Genomic DNA, 19,521 nt, shown 5'->3' on the forward strand with positions numbered 1-19,521 from the left:
ATAAGATGATGAAGGATTCTGTGGAACCATGAAAGAGAGAGTGATAAATATTTCGCTGTTTAGGGTCAGTTGCCTTCTTGTTAAGTGTATATATAGAGGGAGGAAATTTAAGTAGTTCCTTTATTTGCAGTTGTTTCTTTTTATTCAAAATGGCATACATATCATACCCTGACTCAAGTAGACCTTTCTAGAAAAGCTGTCACTTCCTTGAGACACCCACTTCCATTTGATTGAATACCACCATAATAAATGCAGAAATAGATGTTGACTACTAATGTAAATGCAACCTCTTAGAGTTGTTCAGTGCACAACCTGTACTACCACACAAGGCAGCAAACAATATTTATAACTGCAAACAATGTGTATCTCACACCAACTTTCATTATTTTCTTTCTTGCAAATAAAGTAATTAGATCATTTTTGTAATGTGAACAAGCATCATGGTTCTGAACCCATAATATTGTCACCATCATAGACCTGGGGTGAGGGTTATGCTGCAATTAGCTGGGTGAAATTGCTATCATTGTTTAGTAATTGGACTGAGGTGTTCACTTCAGTGAACATGGTGGACAGAGGATTCTGAATAAATCACCTACTAAATGATTCCCTCTCATATTAAGACTCGTATTAAGATCAGGGACATAATATATAAAAAGTATATAACCTACCATGGTCTTCTATTATACGTATATCATCTTGTCTCAGATATTTTGAATACGTTACTGCAGATTCATGGAAAATAATCCGACAACACATGCTAATAAAAACAAATTGGAACTATGAATCACATTTGCCTCCTTCCCACTTGTGTTTAATGTCTATAGTTGACACTCCAGACCCCTACGTGGAGCTCTTCATCTCCTCAACCCCTGACAGCAGGAAGAGAACAAGACACTTCAATAATGACATCAACCCAGTGTGGAATGAGACCTTTGAATTTATTTTGGATCCCAATCAGGAAAATGTTTTGGAGGTAAGTGAATCATCTGGGGACTGTTGGATGGTCATCATTTGAGGTTGATGCTTCAGTTTGTCCCCGTACCTCCTTCCTTCTCCTCAGTAGTGGACTCAGCCGGGCAGCAGAGTAGACCAGCTTTTAGATGGTGCACATCAAATTATGTGGGTGTCCAGTGGTCAATGCAGGACTTAGGTAGGGCTGGGAAGACTCTTTTATCCTCTCCATAGGCTTTGGAGAAAACATATTTTCTGTTATAAAAAGGAGGATTCAAGTACAACAGAATAAAAATGTTTTCAATTGTCTTTAAAATAGGTTAAAGTTAATCTTTGCCAAAAGAGTTGCATGGATGTTCTATATTAACTTCTTTCACATATTCCAAAATAGCATTTCCCTTGAGAGGGGCTAAACTTCCATATATTATTATTTTTTTATTAAATTCATTGGGGGTGATATTGGTTAGTAAAATTATACAGGTTTCAAGTATACAATTCTCTAATACATCATCTACATATTGCATTGTGTGTTCAAATGTCCGTTTTTGAACACATAATAATGAGTAGGTCAATTAGGAAAATGAAAAAATTAACTATTATTTTAGTTGGAAATATAGCATTCAGAAAGAAAAAACAAAGTATTTTGATTGATTGAATATTGAGGGTCTCAAATGACCGTCACATATCATTTGAGAACTTGAATTTTGAAAATGTGGTGGAGATTTTAGATATAATTTACAAAGACCCAAGGGAAAATTTATACTTTCTGTAGATCACATTGATGGATGCCAATTACGTTATGGATGAAACTCTGGGGACAGCAACATTTCCCATATCTTCTATGAAAGTGGGAGAGAAGAAAGAGGTTCCTTTTATCTTCAACCAAGTAAGTAATACAACAGATTTTTTTTCAACTTTATATTATGCAAAATCTATTTATTCTGGAAAATTGAATTTGACACTTGGAAATTTTATTTTTTTATGTATTTATGCTTTTATTTATGAGAATTTTGTTCTTTAAAGAGAAAATTTTGTTTTCCCTTTTACTTCTTGCCCTAATCTTTTATTATTCTGATGTCTACAAACTATGGTTGAGGTATTACACCAAATACAGCAGAGGCATTAATCTGAGAAAAATGGTACAGGGAGAGAGAATATGTGAATGAACTCAAACTGTTAGGATATCCAAACTATTCCAAAATTACATGTTTAGTAATAAATTAAGCCTGTGGGAAGGAGGCTGAAACCATTTACCCATTTCTCACGCAGTTTTCTATGCACATCATTTCTTAAACACTCTCGTAAGCCCTTATCATATTCAGAATTTGCCATAGTGTTCCACAGGTACCAACTCAGCTCACACAATTCCATCAAGGTCAAAAAACACAATTAACATCACCTTTCCGTTGGCTAGCACTTGGCAGCAGCATTCACTGTATGTTTTGTTCACACCTTGTAGTGTGTAATATCTACAAATATATTTAAAGAATACATATTTAGTTATAATTTCATACAATTTATTACATAAAATGTAGATTATATGTTACTTAGTTATATATTTATTAAGTATGCCATTTATTTTATATTAAATACCCAGTGATAATGATTATAGAAATATATATGACTATTGTATACACATAGATGTATGCATACATATGTGCAGTGCTTACAACAGTTCCTGGTAGATATTAAACACTGTATAAATGTTGTTTTTGTTGTTGCCGTTATTATACCTTGAGAAAAGAGTAGAACTTCAGCAGGCAGAGAAGCAGTTATGAGCATTCTAGGCAGAAGACACTGCAACAGCATGGAGCCTTGAAAGAAAAAAGCAAGTTGGGGCGTGCTGAGTTGCAGGGCTTGGCAGGTACATGTCCTGAGTAGTGGGATAGTTTAGAGGTGGTCAAAGCCTACCATTCACAGATCTTATTTATGACGTGTTGCTAGGATCAGTTTTCAATAAACATTTGTTGAGGGCTTAATAAACAGGGATTAGCCTTTCCAAAGAATAATGTTTTTTGCTGCCCTTCAGTCTATGAGACAAAGACCGATTGTAAGAGAAGAGATTGTAAGAAAACATGAATTTCCTCTCCTGTCATTTCCTATGGTTAGGTGTGTAACCCCAGGCTTTCTACATTGCTGAATTTAAAGTAGCTTACGTAATTATTTTCCTTAGTGTGCCTGAGAAAACAGTAAGCCAGCTTTTTTTTCCCATTCCTCTTCAGCTCTCAAGAGCCCTTTGCAGTTTTCATCTGAATGGCAGTTCTTTGAGGTCATGTCCTGTGATGGTAGTGGGGAGAAAGCTGAATGTGTGATGGCTGGTTGGAAAGCCCCATCCTTCCCCAGATCATGTGTTGTGCCCTATGCAAGCCATCCAGCCTCTCCTCATCTCTGAATCGCCATCTTTCAGAGGAGGATGGCTTCTTTCTACAATGGTCACAGAGGATGGAAGAGAGAACAGGTTGTGAGGGTATCGTGGGGGAGAAGGGGAGAAGAGATTTTTAAACAGTTGTTGATGGTTATGACAATCTGGGCTAGTAAAAAGCACTTGGATTTGGCAAAGGGAGAACACATGCTTCAAACCAAGACATTATTAGCAAAAATTCCTTCAAAATTTTGTCATCCACATGTTACTACTGGGTCAGCGCAGAGTGATTTCTGTGGCAGGAACCAGTTCCTAGAAGAATAAGAGCCTCCAAATGGAGATTCCCAGATGCCCAAGGGCCTGCTCTGCCCATTCGGGGTAGGAACTGGACACTAGGAGACCAAGACTCTCATTTTGTCTCTGTCATTAGCTTCCCTCTGGGATGTCTGAGTTATTCTTTCTCTCTGAGTCTTATTTTTCACAATTCTACAATGAATTTGTAGAATTCTTCCCTTGACATGTTTGTAAGATCCTTTCTCATTTATACAATTCTGTGACCTAGGAAGACTACCTTACTTTTCATTTAAACATTTTCACTCCAAAGTGTTCAATTCTTCCCATTTTATAGACATGGAAACAAATTCATCATGATGCAGGAATAAAAATATTATATAATTTTAAAATACTGACCTGTCAATGGATTATTTTTTAATATGAGAATTTGAGCTTTTGTTGTGCGACTAAAACTTGGCTAAATATTATGGAAGCTAGAAAAAGTTTCATTTTCAAGGAATTAATTATCTGTTTGGTAAGGAGTAGACATATATAAACAGATAGTTAATACAGAAGTTGCCAAAACAATGTATACACATTTTAAGAAAGGGAAAAAAATATTAAAATTGTAATACTTAGTATATACTGATAACAAAAGATGAATACAAGTCATGCATATGTATATTTTTTGGCACCCCCAGTATAATGAGCAGTATCATGGGACATCTATTCGTTGATTTACTTACTTAGGAATTAGCATTAAACACTTGTAATTTTCCCAAACAGTTTTCTAGGTGATGGGCAAGTAGCTGGGGACATGATAGATATCTTCATTCTCTGGGAGCTTACTTTTTAATGGAGAAGACAAATAGGCAACAGAAAGCAAAAGGATAACCAACACATCAGCCAGTGATAAATACTGTGGAGAAAATGAAATAGAGGGATGCAATAGAGAACAGTTGGTGGACAACTAAAGTTTATATAGTCAGGAAAGGGAGTCTAAAACATTTATATTTCCACCAAATTTAATTATAACGATGTTTGAGCATATACTATGCTGAAAAATGTGTGCATTGAATATCCATATAACTGCTACCTAGATTCTACAGTTAACATTGTACCATATTTGCTTTGCCACATATTTCTCTATCTATCCATCCATCCATCAAACCATCTTACTTTTGGGATGCATTTAAAAACAAATTGCAGACAACAGTATGCTTCACCCCTAAACACTTCAGCCTATTAACTAGAGTTCAGTATTTACACATTATAATTTTAAATGCCAAATAAACAGTGTAAATAATATGTGCAATGAGAGTTATAAAGAGGAATTATGCATTCATTTATTCATTCATTCATCTCATAAATAACTATTGAGTACCTACTGTGTAGCAGACAGTCTGTAGGCACTGCCTATTGAGCTATGGACAAACAAACCAGAATTCCTGCCTTCATGGAACTTTTGTTCTGCTTAGTAAGATAGACAAGAAGCAAGATAAATAAGTAAAAAATACTTGTGTTAGATAGTAATAGCGATACGTGCTAAATAAACCAGGGAAGGAAGAGAGGAGGGTATATATACGAGTATGTGTGTGTGAAGGGGGCTGCAAGTTCAGTTTAAAAGCTATGGCTAAGAAGACCATTTCTAATGATGTCTGAGGGCAGAAGGTTAGACAGGTCCTGAAGGAAAAGTGTGCCTGGCATGTTCAGTAGCAGTGAAGAGTAGTGTATGGGCGGAACATAAAGAATTGTAAGGAGAATGGTAAGAGATGAGGGCAGAGAGGCCAAAGAGGATGCGGGCAGAGGACCATTGTGGGTTACAATGAATAGCAATGGCTTAGGCTCAGCCTTAAAGGAAGGCTGTGGTTGGATCACTAACGGGGTTGGAAGGCCATTCGGGTGAAGAGAACAGCCTGGGCCTTTGCTTACAGTCATGGGACTAGACAGGGTAGTGTGTTCAGGAAACAGTGTCTAGACCAGTGCGACAGGAGCAGAGCATTCATGCCTGAAGGAAGAACAGGTACATTGCGATCAGACCATAGCAGAGCTCAAATTCAACATGTTGGAATTTGGATGTTATCTTACTGACAACCATGATTCATGAAAGGTTTTGGTCCAAGTAATGGGGAATTTAGAGTAAACAGCATTGGGCTTTTTCCTCAGACATGTTAGTAAGCAAAAAGTTAGTGGGTAAAACAATACAGGGAATGTTTCATATTGAAAACAAAAAAGTTGACGCAGCTTTAGCAGACTATTTCTGTGGAAAGCGGTGAGTCTGAGGAGTGAGTAATGGGTGACTTGAGAAAATAAGTGTAGCAACAGTGCTAATATGTCACTAAGAGTGAATGGAACGATTTTCTTAGTGGCAGTAGGGATCAGCTGAAGTTGGAAAGCAGAAACTTACAGTGGATCCAGCTCTTCCTGAGACTATGATTTATTACTCAACCCAATTTTATACCGTTTTTTTTTTTTTTTTTTTGAGGAGAATAGCAATTTTAGGGCTGGCTTCACCGTTTTTACTTTCCAGCTAGCATGTATAAAATCGAGTTAGGTTGTATTTGTTGGAGTCATAAGTTTAGAAAGCATTTTATATATATATATATAATATATATATATATTATATATATACATATATATGTATATGTATATATAAATAATATATATATATATTATATATATAAATATATAATATATATATTTTTATATATATATATAACCTTTGTGGTTATGGCCACATGAGTTACTACATGGAAAGTTTAAGAACAGTGCCCAGTAAGCACTAAATAAATATTAGATAGATAATCTCATAATTGTAACTGGCCATATTTAACTACTTGTCATGTGCTTCAGGAAACCGACAAATGACTATTAAACTTACTTATTTACTTGAACTCACTCACCAAAATCAACTTACATATAGGCAGGGCCTATAAATTTAGTAATCATTTGTTTCAAAACAGTTCAAAAATGCTTTAGTCACCCATTACTGAATATATCAAATGTGGCTTTGGGTTACAGTATCCTCTTTTAAAATAGAAAGCTATAGTATTTTCAGAATTTAGTTTGTTTCGTGTAGACAAAGTAGTCTACTTCAAGAGAACCATGAAAATGTTAAGGTTTTGAAGTAGGACAGAGACATATTATACTTCTTTATTTTCTGGATGAAATTTGTTTTGGACAATACTTGGAGGAAGGTAACCGTAGGTTTCCACTACAGTGTTTTAATTTGCCATCTTTACTTAGAAGTTAGTGGTATTGTTTAAAAATAGCCAACTCTTATGGCTTCTGTGGTATCTAATTTTGGCTGGTTGCTTTCTTTGATTATTACTTGTTCATGATTGCCACTTGAAAATGAATGAGGTAGTTCCAGAGAAGACACAGTGGCAAAGCTTAAAAAAATGTGAATTCAGGATGTTATGATAGTGTTAGGATAATTTCATTGGAAAACTAGTATGTGTGAAGACAAAAACTACAATTTACCTCAGTGAATGAGACAAAGCAGGGTTTGGAGGGAAAACAAGAGAATGGTGTAATTTTGTGAGAAATTTAGGAGATCTTTGGCTAAGATGTGAATGCCATCAGACGAATGCAGAGCAGAATTCAAACACAGGTCAAACAATTCCTGGCTTAAAGAGAGACTGCATTTTTATTTGGAGATACTAGCAATGGAAACTTAAGTGGGTCTTTTCTGACACTTGTGCAACTTGTGAGTTTTAAATTATAGGGCATTTTAGAATGCACTCGTGCCTTTAGGGTCCTCTACTTGAGCTAAATTCCTTCAGGGAGTAGAACACCTTCAGTTTGTTTACCGTTGCATACGCACCTGACACACACCCAGGCACTTGAGTCATTTTTGAATGAATAGATAATGCACTTTTGGGAAATACAGAAAACCTGAGAAGTGCTCAGACAGGTGTAATAAAAGTAAATGAAGCTTAAAAAGGAGAAGAAGTAGAGAGTCTGAGAGATTCCCTTTGGAGTACAAGAGCATTTTGGTTTGGTGGTAGTGCTCTAGGAAATCTGATTACACAGCTCTTTCAGAATTTCTAATGTCCACCTAAGGAAAAGGGACCTTAAATTAAGGAAAGAGAGATCATCATTAAGTGTAAGGAGGAGAACTCTGAGATACAATGGACATGACTGTAGGGGAAATCTTTTTAATCTTTCATATCTTTTAATACTGTCTCGGATATTTTGGGGGGCACAATTATTCTGAATTCTTGGTTGATGGATTAGATGATTCCTGGTAGTAAATGCTAGTTTTATTTTATTAAAGAATCATCTATGTTAACTAGACTTAACTATGGTGATCATTTTGCAATATATGCAAATATCAAATCATTATGTTATATACCTGCAATTAATATAACATTATATGTCAATAATATCTCAATAATAGATACTAAATAAATGTTAGTTTTTACTGTTATCAAAAAGGAGAAAAGCATATATTTAACAAATGATTTTAGCAGTGTCTCATTCAATTTTAAACGTGCGAAATGTATTTCAGTGTGACGTAGCTTGCATTGATGGGGTCGTCATTTCTGTCTGTACTTGAATTGCCTCCTTGTTAGATCCACATCTGGTTCCATTTTCATAAGATGGAGTTATAGTGTGCGGAAATGGGATTCTTAGTAAAAATGACCCTTTTTTTAAATATAATTTTAGTTTTTATCTTGCACAGGTCAGGTAAATACAGATAAAGCAGAAACTATTATATAATTCTCTTGAAAGATGTAAGTGATTATTGAGTCAACAGGATGATTAGTTGCTCTTTATTTCTACCAAAAAAATAAAAAATAAAAATACTAAATGGACTTAGGAGGGATCAGAATTCAAAGTGATGTTGTATTGAATGTAAAGGTTGTAAATACCGGAGTATATTAGTAAGAGAAAGCATGGGATATTTGAAGAGCTCTTTAATAATAGTATAGATTCTCAAGTTTTAAAATTGCTTGACTGCGTGCATCTTTTTTTAATTAAAATTTATTTTGTAATAATAATTTTAAAGGACCTCCTTAATACCAGGCATTATGCTTGTTGCTTTATCTCTATTATTTCAAAATGACCCTAGAAAGTTTGCAAACGAATTAGTAGGTTAGATACTTTTTAAGTTATTTTAAAGTCTGAAATGGCTCTTTTTTTATATATATATATATAGTTTCTCTCCTCTACTTCTCCCTGTCCCCCAAATAAACACCTCCCATTGTAAGCATCTAAAATTGCTTTCCACTGTGCAATTCAACGAAGAGACTGTTGTTTCCCAAAAGAATATACAATGAGTACAGCCTGATTTCTACATTTATAATTCCCAGAAGAGGTGTAATTCTCTTCATTCGCTCTGGTTTCTAACTAAGTATTATGGGTTAGGGAGCTCCCCCGTGATTTAATCACCTTTTCTTCTTACTGCCTTGATAACGCAACCAGGAAGACTTCCTGCAGAAGATGCTTTTTACAGTGTGTGGGTCGGAGTTTACAATAATTGTTTAATGTCTCACAGGAAGTACATATTTTTGTGGCTATTTTATCTGAATGACATGTTCCAGGTAAAAGGTGCGGAGAGATTGTGAATATGACTCGTCATAGCATGTATGAACACGTGTCTGAATCTACACACATCACATGCGCGAGTTTACAATTTCCTCTTGATTGTGGACGATCCACTTGGGCAACGGGTAGACGTGCAGATACCAACCCACGTGACCAGAACCTTGGCCACACATTCTGCAATGCTCCAAATGGCAGAAAAAAATCCCGTGTCTTCTCTTTTCTCACCCTGCCTTCATTTAGAGTCTTATCAGTCTGTCTAGGACTATGAATAGTCCACAAATGTTGTGGATGGATGTAGAAGGGATATTCTTATGGAAAAGACAAATATGACTGGAAACGTAGCACGGCTGATTTTGCTTTTATTTATTAAGTTGTCAGGATAAGTAGATATTAGACATATTCAGGCATTGAAGAATTTAATACATAAATGCCTTAGGGACCTGCCAGTTGGGAAGTAAGCTTTCTCCTGAACACTGGTGTGAAGTGGCACACTAGAATAGGAAGCCCATTCCAGCTTTGAATCTTTCCACTTATTAGAAAAATCCACATTGGGTTGTAATATTGGTTTTTTTTCTTTTTCTTTTTTTTTTCTTTTTATTTATTTCCATTTTGCCATGGTGCTTCTGCTATCTGGAGATAAAAATAGTAAATTTAGTCTTATTTTAATATCAGCTTTCCTGTGTTTTTTTGAAAAACAAACATAAAAAAGGACTATGTTTTACCCATGTCTTGTTTTTCTTACTAAATATCCAAAGTAATCTCATTCAATATAAAATTTTTTCCCAAGCCCTCTTTGGGAAAGACTCCATTTGAAATTTGGAAATGGGGATTAGACATAACGTACTCTGGGATGTGGGCTATCTAGAATAGATAGCAATTACATTAATTGCTCAGAAGCCAATCACTTTTTTGACTTATAACTGAAATATGATTCATCTGGGCATATTAAAAAATAAATAAATACCATTTGTACTGTGACTCTTGATTATTTATTAAGTTCAAAGTAATATTTATATGCTGTTTTGATGAATGAAGGGTCATAGAATTCCATACATGAGAAATTCTGTCTGGGTTGGACTAGCCCATGATTTTATCTCAAGTAGAAATGAGATGTTCTTGATAAGGAAAGATTGCCTGATGTGCTCCCTCTCACATACACGTACACATTTGCTTAACAAATATTTATTGATGATACGTTTTATGCTAGATACTATGCAATGAACTACCGTGTTTCCCCCAAAATAAGACCTAGCCGGACAATCAGCTCTAATGCGTCTTTTGGAGCAAAAATTAATATAAGACCCGGTCTTATTTTACTATAAGACCGGGTCTTATGTAAGACCAGGTATAATATAATATAATAACATAATATAATATAATATAATATAATATAATATAATATAATATAATATAATAATACTGGGTCTTATATTAATTTTTGCTCCAAAAGATGCATTAGAGCTGATTGTCCAGCTAGGTCTTATTTTCTGGAAAACACGGTAGCAATAGACACCTATTTAAGAGAGAGTTTAGAGTTTAATGGGAGAGGCAAATTTTTGTACAGATGATTTCAATACCTTTTTCTTACTCGTAAAATTCAGTGCTGAGAATTATCCATGAACTTATTTTAACCTTTTGAAAAGCTCCTTCTGGTTTGTTTTTTTCCATTTCCTGAAACCAAAAAGAAAACAAAACCAATTATCTATAGCATTTTATGTTGGTTCTAAAAATATCCTCTCCAGGTTTTAAGAGGCATTTCCTAGTTCTGTTCTATAATATTTGAAGGTATTTTGAACAGGTTCACTGTAACTATATTCTTATAGTAACTGATATAATAAAAACAATAGCACCATCTTACAATTGTGCAGTGACCTTCAAAACATTTTCTCGTTTGGTTCTCATTAACAACCTACAGTTACGTTATTCATTATTAATGACAGGGAGAGTATTGAGAAGTTCTTCCTTCCTTTTCTTTTTTTTTCTCTTTAAATTAAAGTTTATTGGGGCGATAATTGCTAGTAAAGTTACACAGATTTCAGGTGCACAATTCTATAATACATTATCTATGTCTCACATTGTGTGTTCACCACCCAGAGTCAGTTCTCTTTCCGTCACCATATATTAGAGAAGTTCTTTCTATACAGCAGAGTCATGTCTTGGAAAGACACCTTTTAATATCCCTTCTGCTTTGTGAATATTAGTCACTCTCTTTTCTATTAACCCAGAATTGGCCCGTTGGCAGAATGAGGTCCTCTCATAAGTTTGGTTGGCTCAGATAGTGTGGAAACAATAAAAACCTGAGCCCCACATCACATTTGCAGATGTTTCTTGAGTTGATCACAGTTGACTGGTCCCTGGGTCCCACTGCCCACCTTGGATAGGTGTTCTGTCTCCAATTACTACAGCCCACACACGTCACAGATGCACACGTTTGAATTTTCACCCAGGCTTTCTTTAACCTCCCAGACAGTTTAGCCTCTGATAGTGAGGCCCAGGGACAGCTACTGAATAATAGACACACATCTTTATAGGTTTTAGATCTCAGGCAATTTTTGTTTTGTGACTAATAATTGTGGAACTGAACTACTTCATTTCAGGGAAAGGAGAAGACAACCATGCGGACACAATTCTAATATGTGCTAAAGTGATGTATTAAGTAATCATATCATAATAAATAGCAAAAAAATTATGGAAATACACCTGTAATTTAAGGTCTTCATGGACCTATGTTACTTTTATTTTTAGGGTTTTTTTTTAGGTTGACTATAATCTGGAACTCAAAACTTATTTTGATTTTGTTTGCATTATATACAACACGCATTCCTTTCTGACCTAATCTGTCTAATCTGTCTGTTTTAGGTCACTGAAATGATTCTGGAAATGTCCCTGGAGGTTTGGTAAGTGCATTTATTTCAGTGTATGGAAAATATTGTGAGTGTTCCACTGACTTATTTTAATTGTTAAAGATTATACTTTTAATATATGAAATAATTCTATCAGCTTTGAATATAAAAATGTATTAAATGCATTTTGTTTTTCTTTAGCTCTCTCCTAACTATAACATTAAAAAATAAATCTAATATTCTATGCTTAATTTTCCTGTAGTTTGCTGGTTAAATAATAGATGTCAGCATAAGGCCTTTTAGAAAGCCCTCCCACCCCCGTTTTGTATTTATTCCCATAGATACAAACCATAAATGACTAGGGTTATTTAAGCCTATTTTCTACTGCTATTTTAGATAAATATTTGAAAACATGAAAGTGAACTTAGACAGGAAACTATAAAGCCGAAAAACTGAAAATTTAGACTGATTTTGTTCATAGTGGATAGCAGGACTACAAATGGTACAGTTCCATGAAGGCTCTTGTTCTTTCAAAGTGGCCTCCAGAAATGAAAGGTGGAAAATCATTGATTTATTTTCAAATGGTGAATTTTAGGGGAGTCAGGCCTGATCACTGATCTAATGCAGAGTTCAGTAGATCCCACCTCCCTCAACCTCTGTGTCTCTGAATTTCCCTGTTGAAGTGGGTTTTACCAAAATTACTAGCTCATATTTTATTTACACAAATGCCACATAAATTAGTGTCACATTCTCTTATCTTGTGATTTGACATTGGGTTTTGACATTTCTTTCTCTTATGTTGATCTCTAGGGCATGTTGATTCAACTTAGTAAATTATTGGCATAAATAACCACAGTCCCTCAATATATGTCAGGAAGAATCAAAGGACAGTCCAAATTACTATGTTGCATTATTTTGCATTATGTTGTCTCTTCCTGAAAGTGGTTTACTTTGGCATGAAGTTAGAAATATTTTTGTTATTTAACTATGAAAATAATGTTATTTGTTTTCATGGGAAATGGTCTTCACTGATGTAATTAGGACCATATTGTGTAAAAGAAATGGTCTTTAACAACAGTAAAAAAAAAAAAGTTATCAAAAACTGTAGAAAAAAAAGTCACTAAATGTCGTATAGCCCCAAAAATAAGACCTAACCAGAAAATAAGCCCTAGTATGATTTTTCAGCATGACATCCCCTGAAAAATGCGTCTTTTTGAGCAACAATTAATATAAAACCCGGTCTTATTTTAGGGAAAACACGGTAATACACAAATGTCCAGAAGCAATTTACTATATATTTATAATGACCCTTAATCAAACTCTATTTTTATATGCTAACTTATATCTTTACTCTATAATGAGAATGTTTTATTTAAAAGCAAAATCCAATTTTCCATGGAATGTCTTCCATTATACCCAAAATAAGTGAAAAAAAAAGAAAATTAGCTGGTCAAAGATAATACATGAGAAATAAATGAAACACACTTCTGTTACCATATTGATGAAATTATTCAGCATTTAAAATTTTTCTTCCAGATATTTTTGTATTGCGATCTTTTAAAGATCTATGTTCATTGCTGTTTGTAGATTCTGTAAAAATCATGCTTCTTGTGGTTAATGTAAGATAATGATCAGGATAGTAATTATGGGAAATGGGAGTCCCAGAATGAGAAGTTCTGAATTTAAATCTATTATTTGCTAATTATGTTAATGATTGAATGATCTCTAATCACTTTGTTACTCATTTGTAAAATAAGAAAAGAATATTTTACAAGCATATCTATTGTGATAATTTATGAGACGTTCTTTCTAAAGAGCATGTATTAAAGGAAACTCTTCTACATACATACTGTGCTTATGGTGGTATTCTTTGTAATAGTTGAAAATAAGCTGGAAGCAACCTCAGTGTTCATGGATAAACAAATTATGCTGTGTTCATATATTGAAAATACTCCACAATAGTAAAAATGTCTGAATCAGTTTGATTTATATAAACAGAGATGCATCTCAAAAACAAAATGGTCAATGGAAAAAACAATTGCAGGATACATGTAGTTGATAGCATTTATACAGAAATTGTAAACCTGCAAAATGACCCTATATGTTTGTAGGGGCATAAATATATGCTGTAAAATTATAAAAAAAAAAATAAATTGAAATAATAAAGAGCAAATGTAAGGTAGTAGTCATCTCTGAGGAGCAGAAAAGAAAATAAATTGAAGGGGACACACAGAGACAACTGTGCAGGTGAGGTTTTTATTTCTTAAACTGGTTAGAAGATACGCAACTTAATGTATTATTATAAATAATAATAATGAAAGAGTTTACCCAAAGACTTGACTTTAAAAATGCTAATTCACTCTTATTCTTTCTCCCTTTCTTACATAATCTTCTTAATAATCAAATTTAATAACTGTGTAATCCAATGATTTGATATACTATAATTTAATGACCATTTCCTTATTGTATGATGGTACAGTTAAATGATCTTTTCAAAATTTACAGTTACTTCCCTTAAGGTAGATAACCAGAAATAGAATTACTAGAGCAATGGAAATGCACATTTAAATTACTTTTGGTGCTCATTTTCAAAAGTGTTTTGCAAATTTATATTTCCAAAATGCATGTATGAATGTTATTTTCCCTGTTCCAGCACTCTAAATAGATATTTAAAATATATTTTAACATGATTAATTTGCTAATAACTGTATTTTAAAAATTTGCTGGTGAAATTAATTATTTATCCTATTTTATTAACTATTCTTCTATAAATTGTTAATCATTGATCTGTGTGAGTTATCTGTATTTGTCCTTTGGGAAGTAGTAATTAAAATATTGCTTGTAATGATCAACTATCACTACTGTTTGTTTGCTTGTTTGTTTTTCCTAAAACATCTCATATTCCTTGTTTTCTGAAAACATGGCTTGGAACATGCAGCTTTAAGACAGCTATCATGTTATACTCTTGTTTCAGGTTCCCTCCTAGGGAATGGCTTGAAGGAAGCAGTGAGCATATATCAGGGTAGCTAGTGGGGACTTGCAGGGACTGGATGATGTATAACAAGGCTACTGGGGACCTTGGCTTATGACTGTCTGTTTTATGTATACAGTTCATCCCCAGACCTTCGATTTAGTATGGCTCTGTGTGATGAGGAGAAAATTTTCAGACACCGGAGAAAAGAAAACATAAAGGAAAACATGAAGAAACTCCTGGGTCCAAAGAACAGTGAAGGCTTGTGTTCTACACGTGATGTGAGTTGGAAATTTTTCAAATGTTATTGCAATTTAATAATAATTTTGTTTGTACTTTCTCCCCAAAATATGAAAACATTGAGATTGAGCATTATGTCTTCGTCTTGTTAAGATAATGTAAGGTCAGTGTTTCATAAGTGGAAATTCTTTGAGGGACGTCATCACAAATGCTGCCCATATTTGGAAATATTTATCAGCTATAGTTTTTAAAAGAGGTATAGACTTCTTATGCACAGACAAGACCTTCATTTCATTAGTAGGAAAAATTTAGTGTCAGATACAAAAGGATCATTGAATTCATTTTAACATAGACTAAGATTAAACTACTGTGGAATTATCATTACTGAACAAGAAGAAAATGTTAAATCTTATTAATGATAACATAATTAACCAAAATAGGTAGATGTGAATAGGGGAGATAAAAGGAAATATTCCCAATTCTTAATATTTAATAGCAGGAAGTTAAAAGGTATCATCTGAAACTGACCAAGTAGCTAAAAATAATGACCTCCACATTTTAATGTTTTTTAGAATACTAATTATCAAGAGATCTTAAAATTAAAATATTTTTGTGAACAAATATTGAAAATACAATCCTTAAATTGTACTTTAAGTTCTTTTTCTTTCCTTAAATTCCAGTAAAATAAATAGCATTTATTATTCAATAAATACAATTGAATTATATAATCCAGTTTTGAGCTATTACACAAATATAATCCAGTTTTATATAATCCAGTTTTGGGCTGTTTATTCATTCACTATCCCTTCACTGATCTATCTGTCATCTGTCTATCTATCTATCAATCATCCATTCATCCATCTATCTTTCTATCTGAAATCTACAAAAAATTGTTTCTATAGTTAATAATATTTATTGCATATTTGAAAATTTCCAATAGAGTAGATCTTAAAAGTCCTTATCACAAGAAAAATATTTTTATAACTGTGTATGGAGATGAATGTTAACTAGATTTGTTGTTGTGATCAATTCACAATATATACAAATATTGAATCATTATGCTATATACCTGAAATTAATATTGTGTTTCCCCGAAAATAAGACCTAGATGGTCAATCAGCTCTAATGCATCTTTTGGAGCAAAAATTAATATAAGACCTGGTCTTATTTTACTATAAGACCGAGTCTTATATAATATAATATAATATAACATAACATAACATAACATAAGGCTGGGTAATATAATATAATATAATAACAGGTCTTATATTAATTTTTGCTCCAAAAGACACATTAGAGCTGATTGTCTGGGTAGGTCTTATTTTCAGGGAAACACTGTATAATTTCATATTTCATATAATGTTATATGTCAATTATACTTTAATTAAATTTTTTAAATTACTGCAATGATACTCATCAAATCATAATGATGAAATTCCTTCTTAGTGGCATATCAAGTAGTTTTTTTTTAAGATTTTTTTTATTGGGGAGGGGAACAAGACTTTTTCTGGGGGGGAGCCGTGTGTACTTCCAGGACTTTTTTTTTTTTTCCCCAAGTCAAGTTGTTGTCCTTTCAATCTTAGTTGTGGAGGGTGCAGCTCAGCTCCAAATCCAGTTGCCGTTGCTAGTTGCAGGGTGCACAGTCCACCATCCCTTGTGGGAGTCGAACCAGACAACCTTGTGGTTGAGAGGATGCACTACAACCAACTGAGCCATCCAGGAGGCAGCTCAGCTCAAGGTGCCGTGTTCAATCTTAGTTGCAGGGGGCGGAGCCCACCATCCCTTGCGGGACTCGAGGAATTGAACTGGCAACCTTGTGGTTGAGAGCCCACTGGCCCATGTGGGAATTGAACCGGCAGCCTTCAGAGTTAGGAGCATAGAGCTCTAACTGCCTGAGCCACCAGGCCGGCCCTCAAGTAATTTTTAAATTATTTCTTTGAGCTTTTCTGTTAGTTGAATATTCTAAATGAACATAATATAATTTTAGAAAGATAATATTTTTATTAAATGCATAAGTGAAAAGTACATACACACACACACACACACTCACTCACACACACTCCCATATATACCCACAGACTCAGGATTCAAGATTATTATAAATTAAGTGCAAAATACAATGGGAAATGAGGCATAAATTCTGAGTAAGGTAGCCAGATGGACACCCCGTCCCATATGTGATTGCAGGTATCCAAATGTGTTTTCAGGTGGGCATAGGGGTGGAAAGGCGATCTCTGGGGCTGGAATGGCTGTTGTTAGGGGAGCAGACTCTAAGATCAGATGTTGCTTTTGGAGAATTTTTGCTAATAGGAAGCTAGGAGGAGAAGCAAAACTTCCATTTAAGTTTCTATTTAAAAAAAAAGACAGACTTCTCTTCAATCCTGTGTCTTGCTGTCACCACATAGGTCCCTAGCAGCACTTGTGGTTGATTATGTTCACAGATTAATTAGCCCTTGAGAACACTTCCTTCTCTGCATATTACTCAGAAGTTTCTAGCTCCCTGGGAAATTTTTTTGTTTTTGTTTTTTAGCTATATTAAAATTTTCAGCAGCAATGCTACAGCCTGCTTTTGTCCCCAGCCTTGTTTGGTATTGTTATACCCTTGGAACGGAAAAATGATGTTTCAAGTTTGTTTTTTGCTTTTTCTTTTCTTTTTTTCATTTCTGCCATTTGTCATTTGTTGAGACTCTGCACTAGGAACTGGAGATGAATAAAACTGAGGTGGTTAATACTGAACACTCACTTTCCTTGGTGAGGTTAAAGCTTAATTGGGGAGAAAGACTTTTAAGCAGATAAAACAGTGATGTGTTACATTCTTTTAAGTGGAGGTGCGAATGGAAGGGTGTAAGAGCTTGCAACAGGGTGACCCACTCTTTCTCTCTGTAGCAGAGGTGACGGTGATAGCATGACAGTGTCCAGGACACACCAAACCAAGATATGTCACCTTGGCATACTAAATATATTATTTTTAATTTTAAATTACATTTATTGGGGTGATAATGGTTAATAAAATCATATAGGTTTCAAGTGTACGATTCTGTAATATTGACTACTTTCATTGAAAGGTGCTTGAGGAAGCAGCAGAAGCAGAAAGGTCTCTCTGACCTTTCCCCACCTGTCTCCCCTGACACAGGTCATGAGACCTGTCCCAGGTGCCCTCTCTATACCCAGAAGAAAGGAGAATTCTTATTTCCAAAGACAAAGGGATACCCTAATGAATACGAACCAACACGCCTTGCTAAATTTCCTCCAGTTTCCTATGCTTACCTCATGCTTTCTGACCTGTATTTTTACACGACTGCTCACTCCTCATCAAACCTAGCATACTCGTGCAAATACTCAGGTCTACCTGTCTCTTCAGGTCTTCATTTCCTTACGAGGGCTCCCGTGTTGTGTGAAACGTAATATTACATCCATTTGTAGGCTGTTCTCCTGTTTCTCTCTCTTTGTCAGTTTATTTTTCAGACCCAGCCAGGGGCCTTAAGAGGGTTGATAAAAACTTTCTCCCCTTGAAAAGACTGTCTTCCCAGAGTGGAAGCGTGGCCACGCCTTGAGGAATGAGTTTGCCGGAGGGAACAGTAGGAAACAGACACCTCTGTTCCTTCCTGGTCATCGTCTTCATTTGGGAGACCTTGTTTTATAATCTCAGTGTTTCCCTGCCTAGTTGCGTTCTGGTTATTTGCAGCAATTATTTCCTTCACTCCCCGCTGCTCATCCACTCTCCACTCCCCTCACAACTGATAGACTTTGTTCCTAACTAAAGAGAAATGGAAAGTCATCAGTTGACAAATCCTTCCGGTCTTGTCAATGGGATTGACATACTCCGTATCTGATGCTTATCCTTTGCCACTTCCCTCTCAGTGCAGGGGAGGAAAGAGCCCCTTTTATTTCAAGTGCGGATCCACGTCAGATATGGGTTGCAAACCCCAGTTGGGACCCTCAGTGTATCAGTTGTCCGGTCCTCCCAGGGCCACTGACACCTATATTGCCTGCCTCTAACTCTGTACGATTTTTCCCTATAAACATATGAACTCGTTTTAAACTCCCATAGAAAGAGAAAACAAGGAGCCACAACAGCAATAAAATGTCCGGATTGCACATTCCCTTCTCCTTTCTGTTCTACTTCTCCCCTTACTTTCACAGACTAACTTCTTCAAAAGTTTCTACATAATCTCATTCGACTTCCTTACTTTGCTCAGGCTCCTGCTCTTGTTTCTCTACTGCTGCGGATCCGCTGGTCACCAGTACTGAGAAATGCACAGGGTCTTTTTCTGGCCCTGTCTTACCCAACCCTGCAGCTGCAAATGACACACTTCTCCCTGCTTTTG

The 19,521-nt window shown here is 35.0% G+C and overlaps 1 protein-coding gene across 1 annotated transcript in view; it reads left to right on the plus strand.

The window, feature by feature from the left end:
- The window catches only part of PLA2G4A (phospholipase A2 group IVA), a 137,076-nt gene that overhangs the window by 57,795 nt on the left and 59,760 nt on the right, over positions 1–19,521 (plus strand). The window contains exons 4-7 of the mRNA XM_019738116.2: positions 825–973; positions 1,724–1,837; positions 11,999–12,036; positions 15,093–15,234. Of these exons, the coding sequence (XP_019593675.2) occupies positions 825–973; positions 1,724–1,837; positions 11,999–12,036; positions 15,093–15,234 (443 nt within the window). The remainder of the gene's footprint in view (positions 1–824; positions 974–1,723; positions 1,838–11,998; positions 12,037–15,092; positions 15,235–19,521) is intronic.

The sequence above is a fragment of the Rhinolophus sinicus genome, linkage group LG17, assembly GCF_036562045.2.
Source record: "Rhinolophus sinicus isolate RSC01 linkage group LG17, ASM3656204v1, whole genome shotgun sequence".
Taxonomy (NCBI): domain Eukaryota; kingdom Metazoa; phylum Chordata; class Mammalia; order Chiroptera; family Rhinolophidae; genus Rhinolophus; species Rhinolophus sinicus.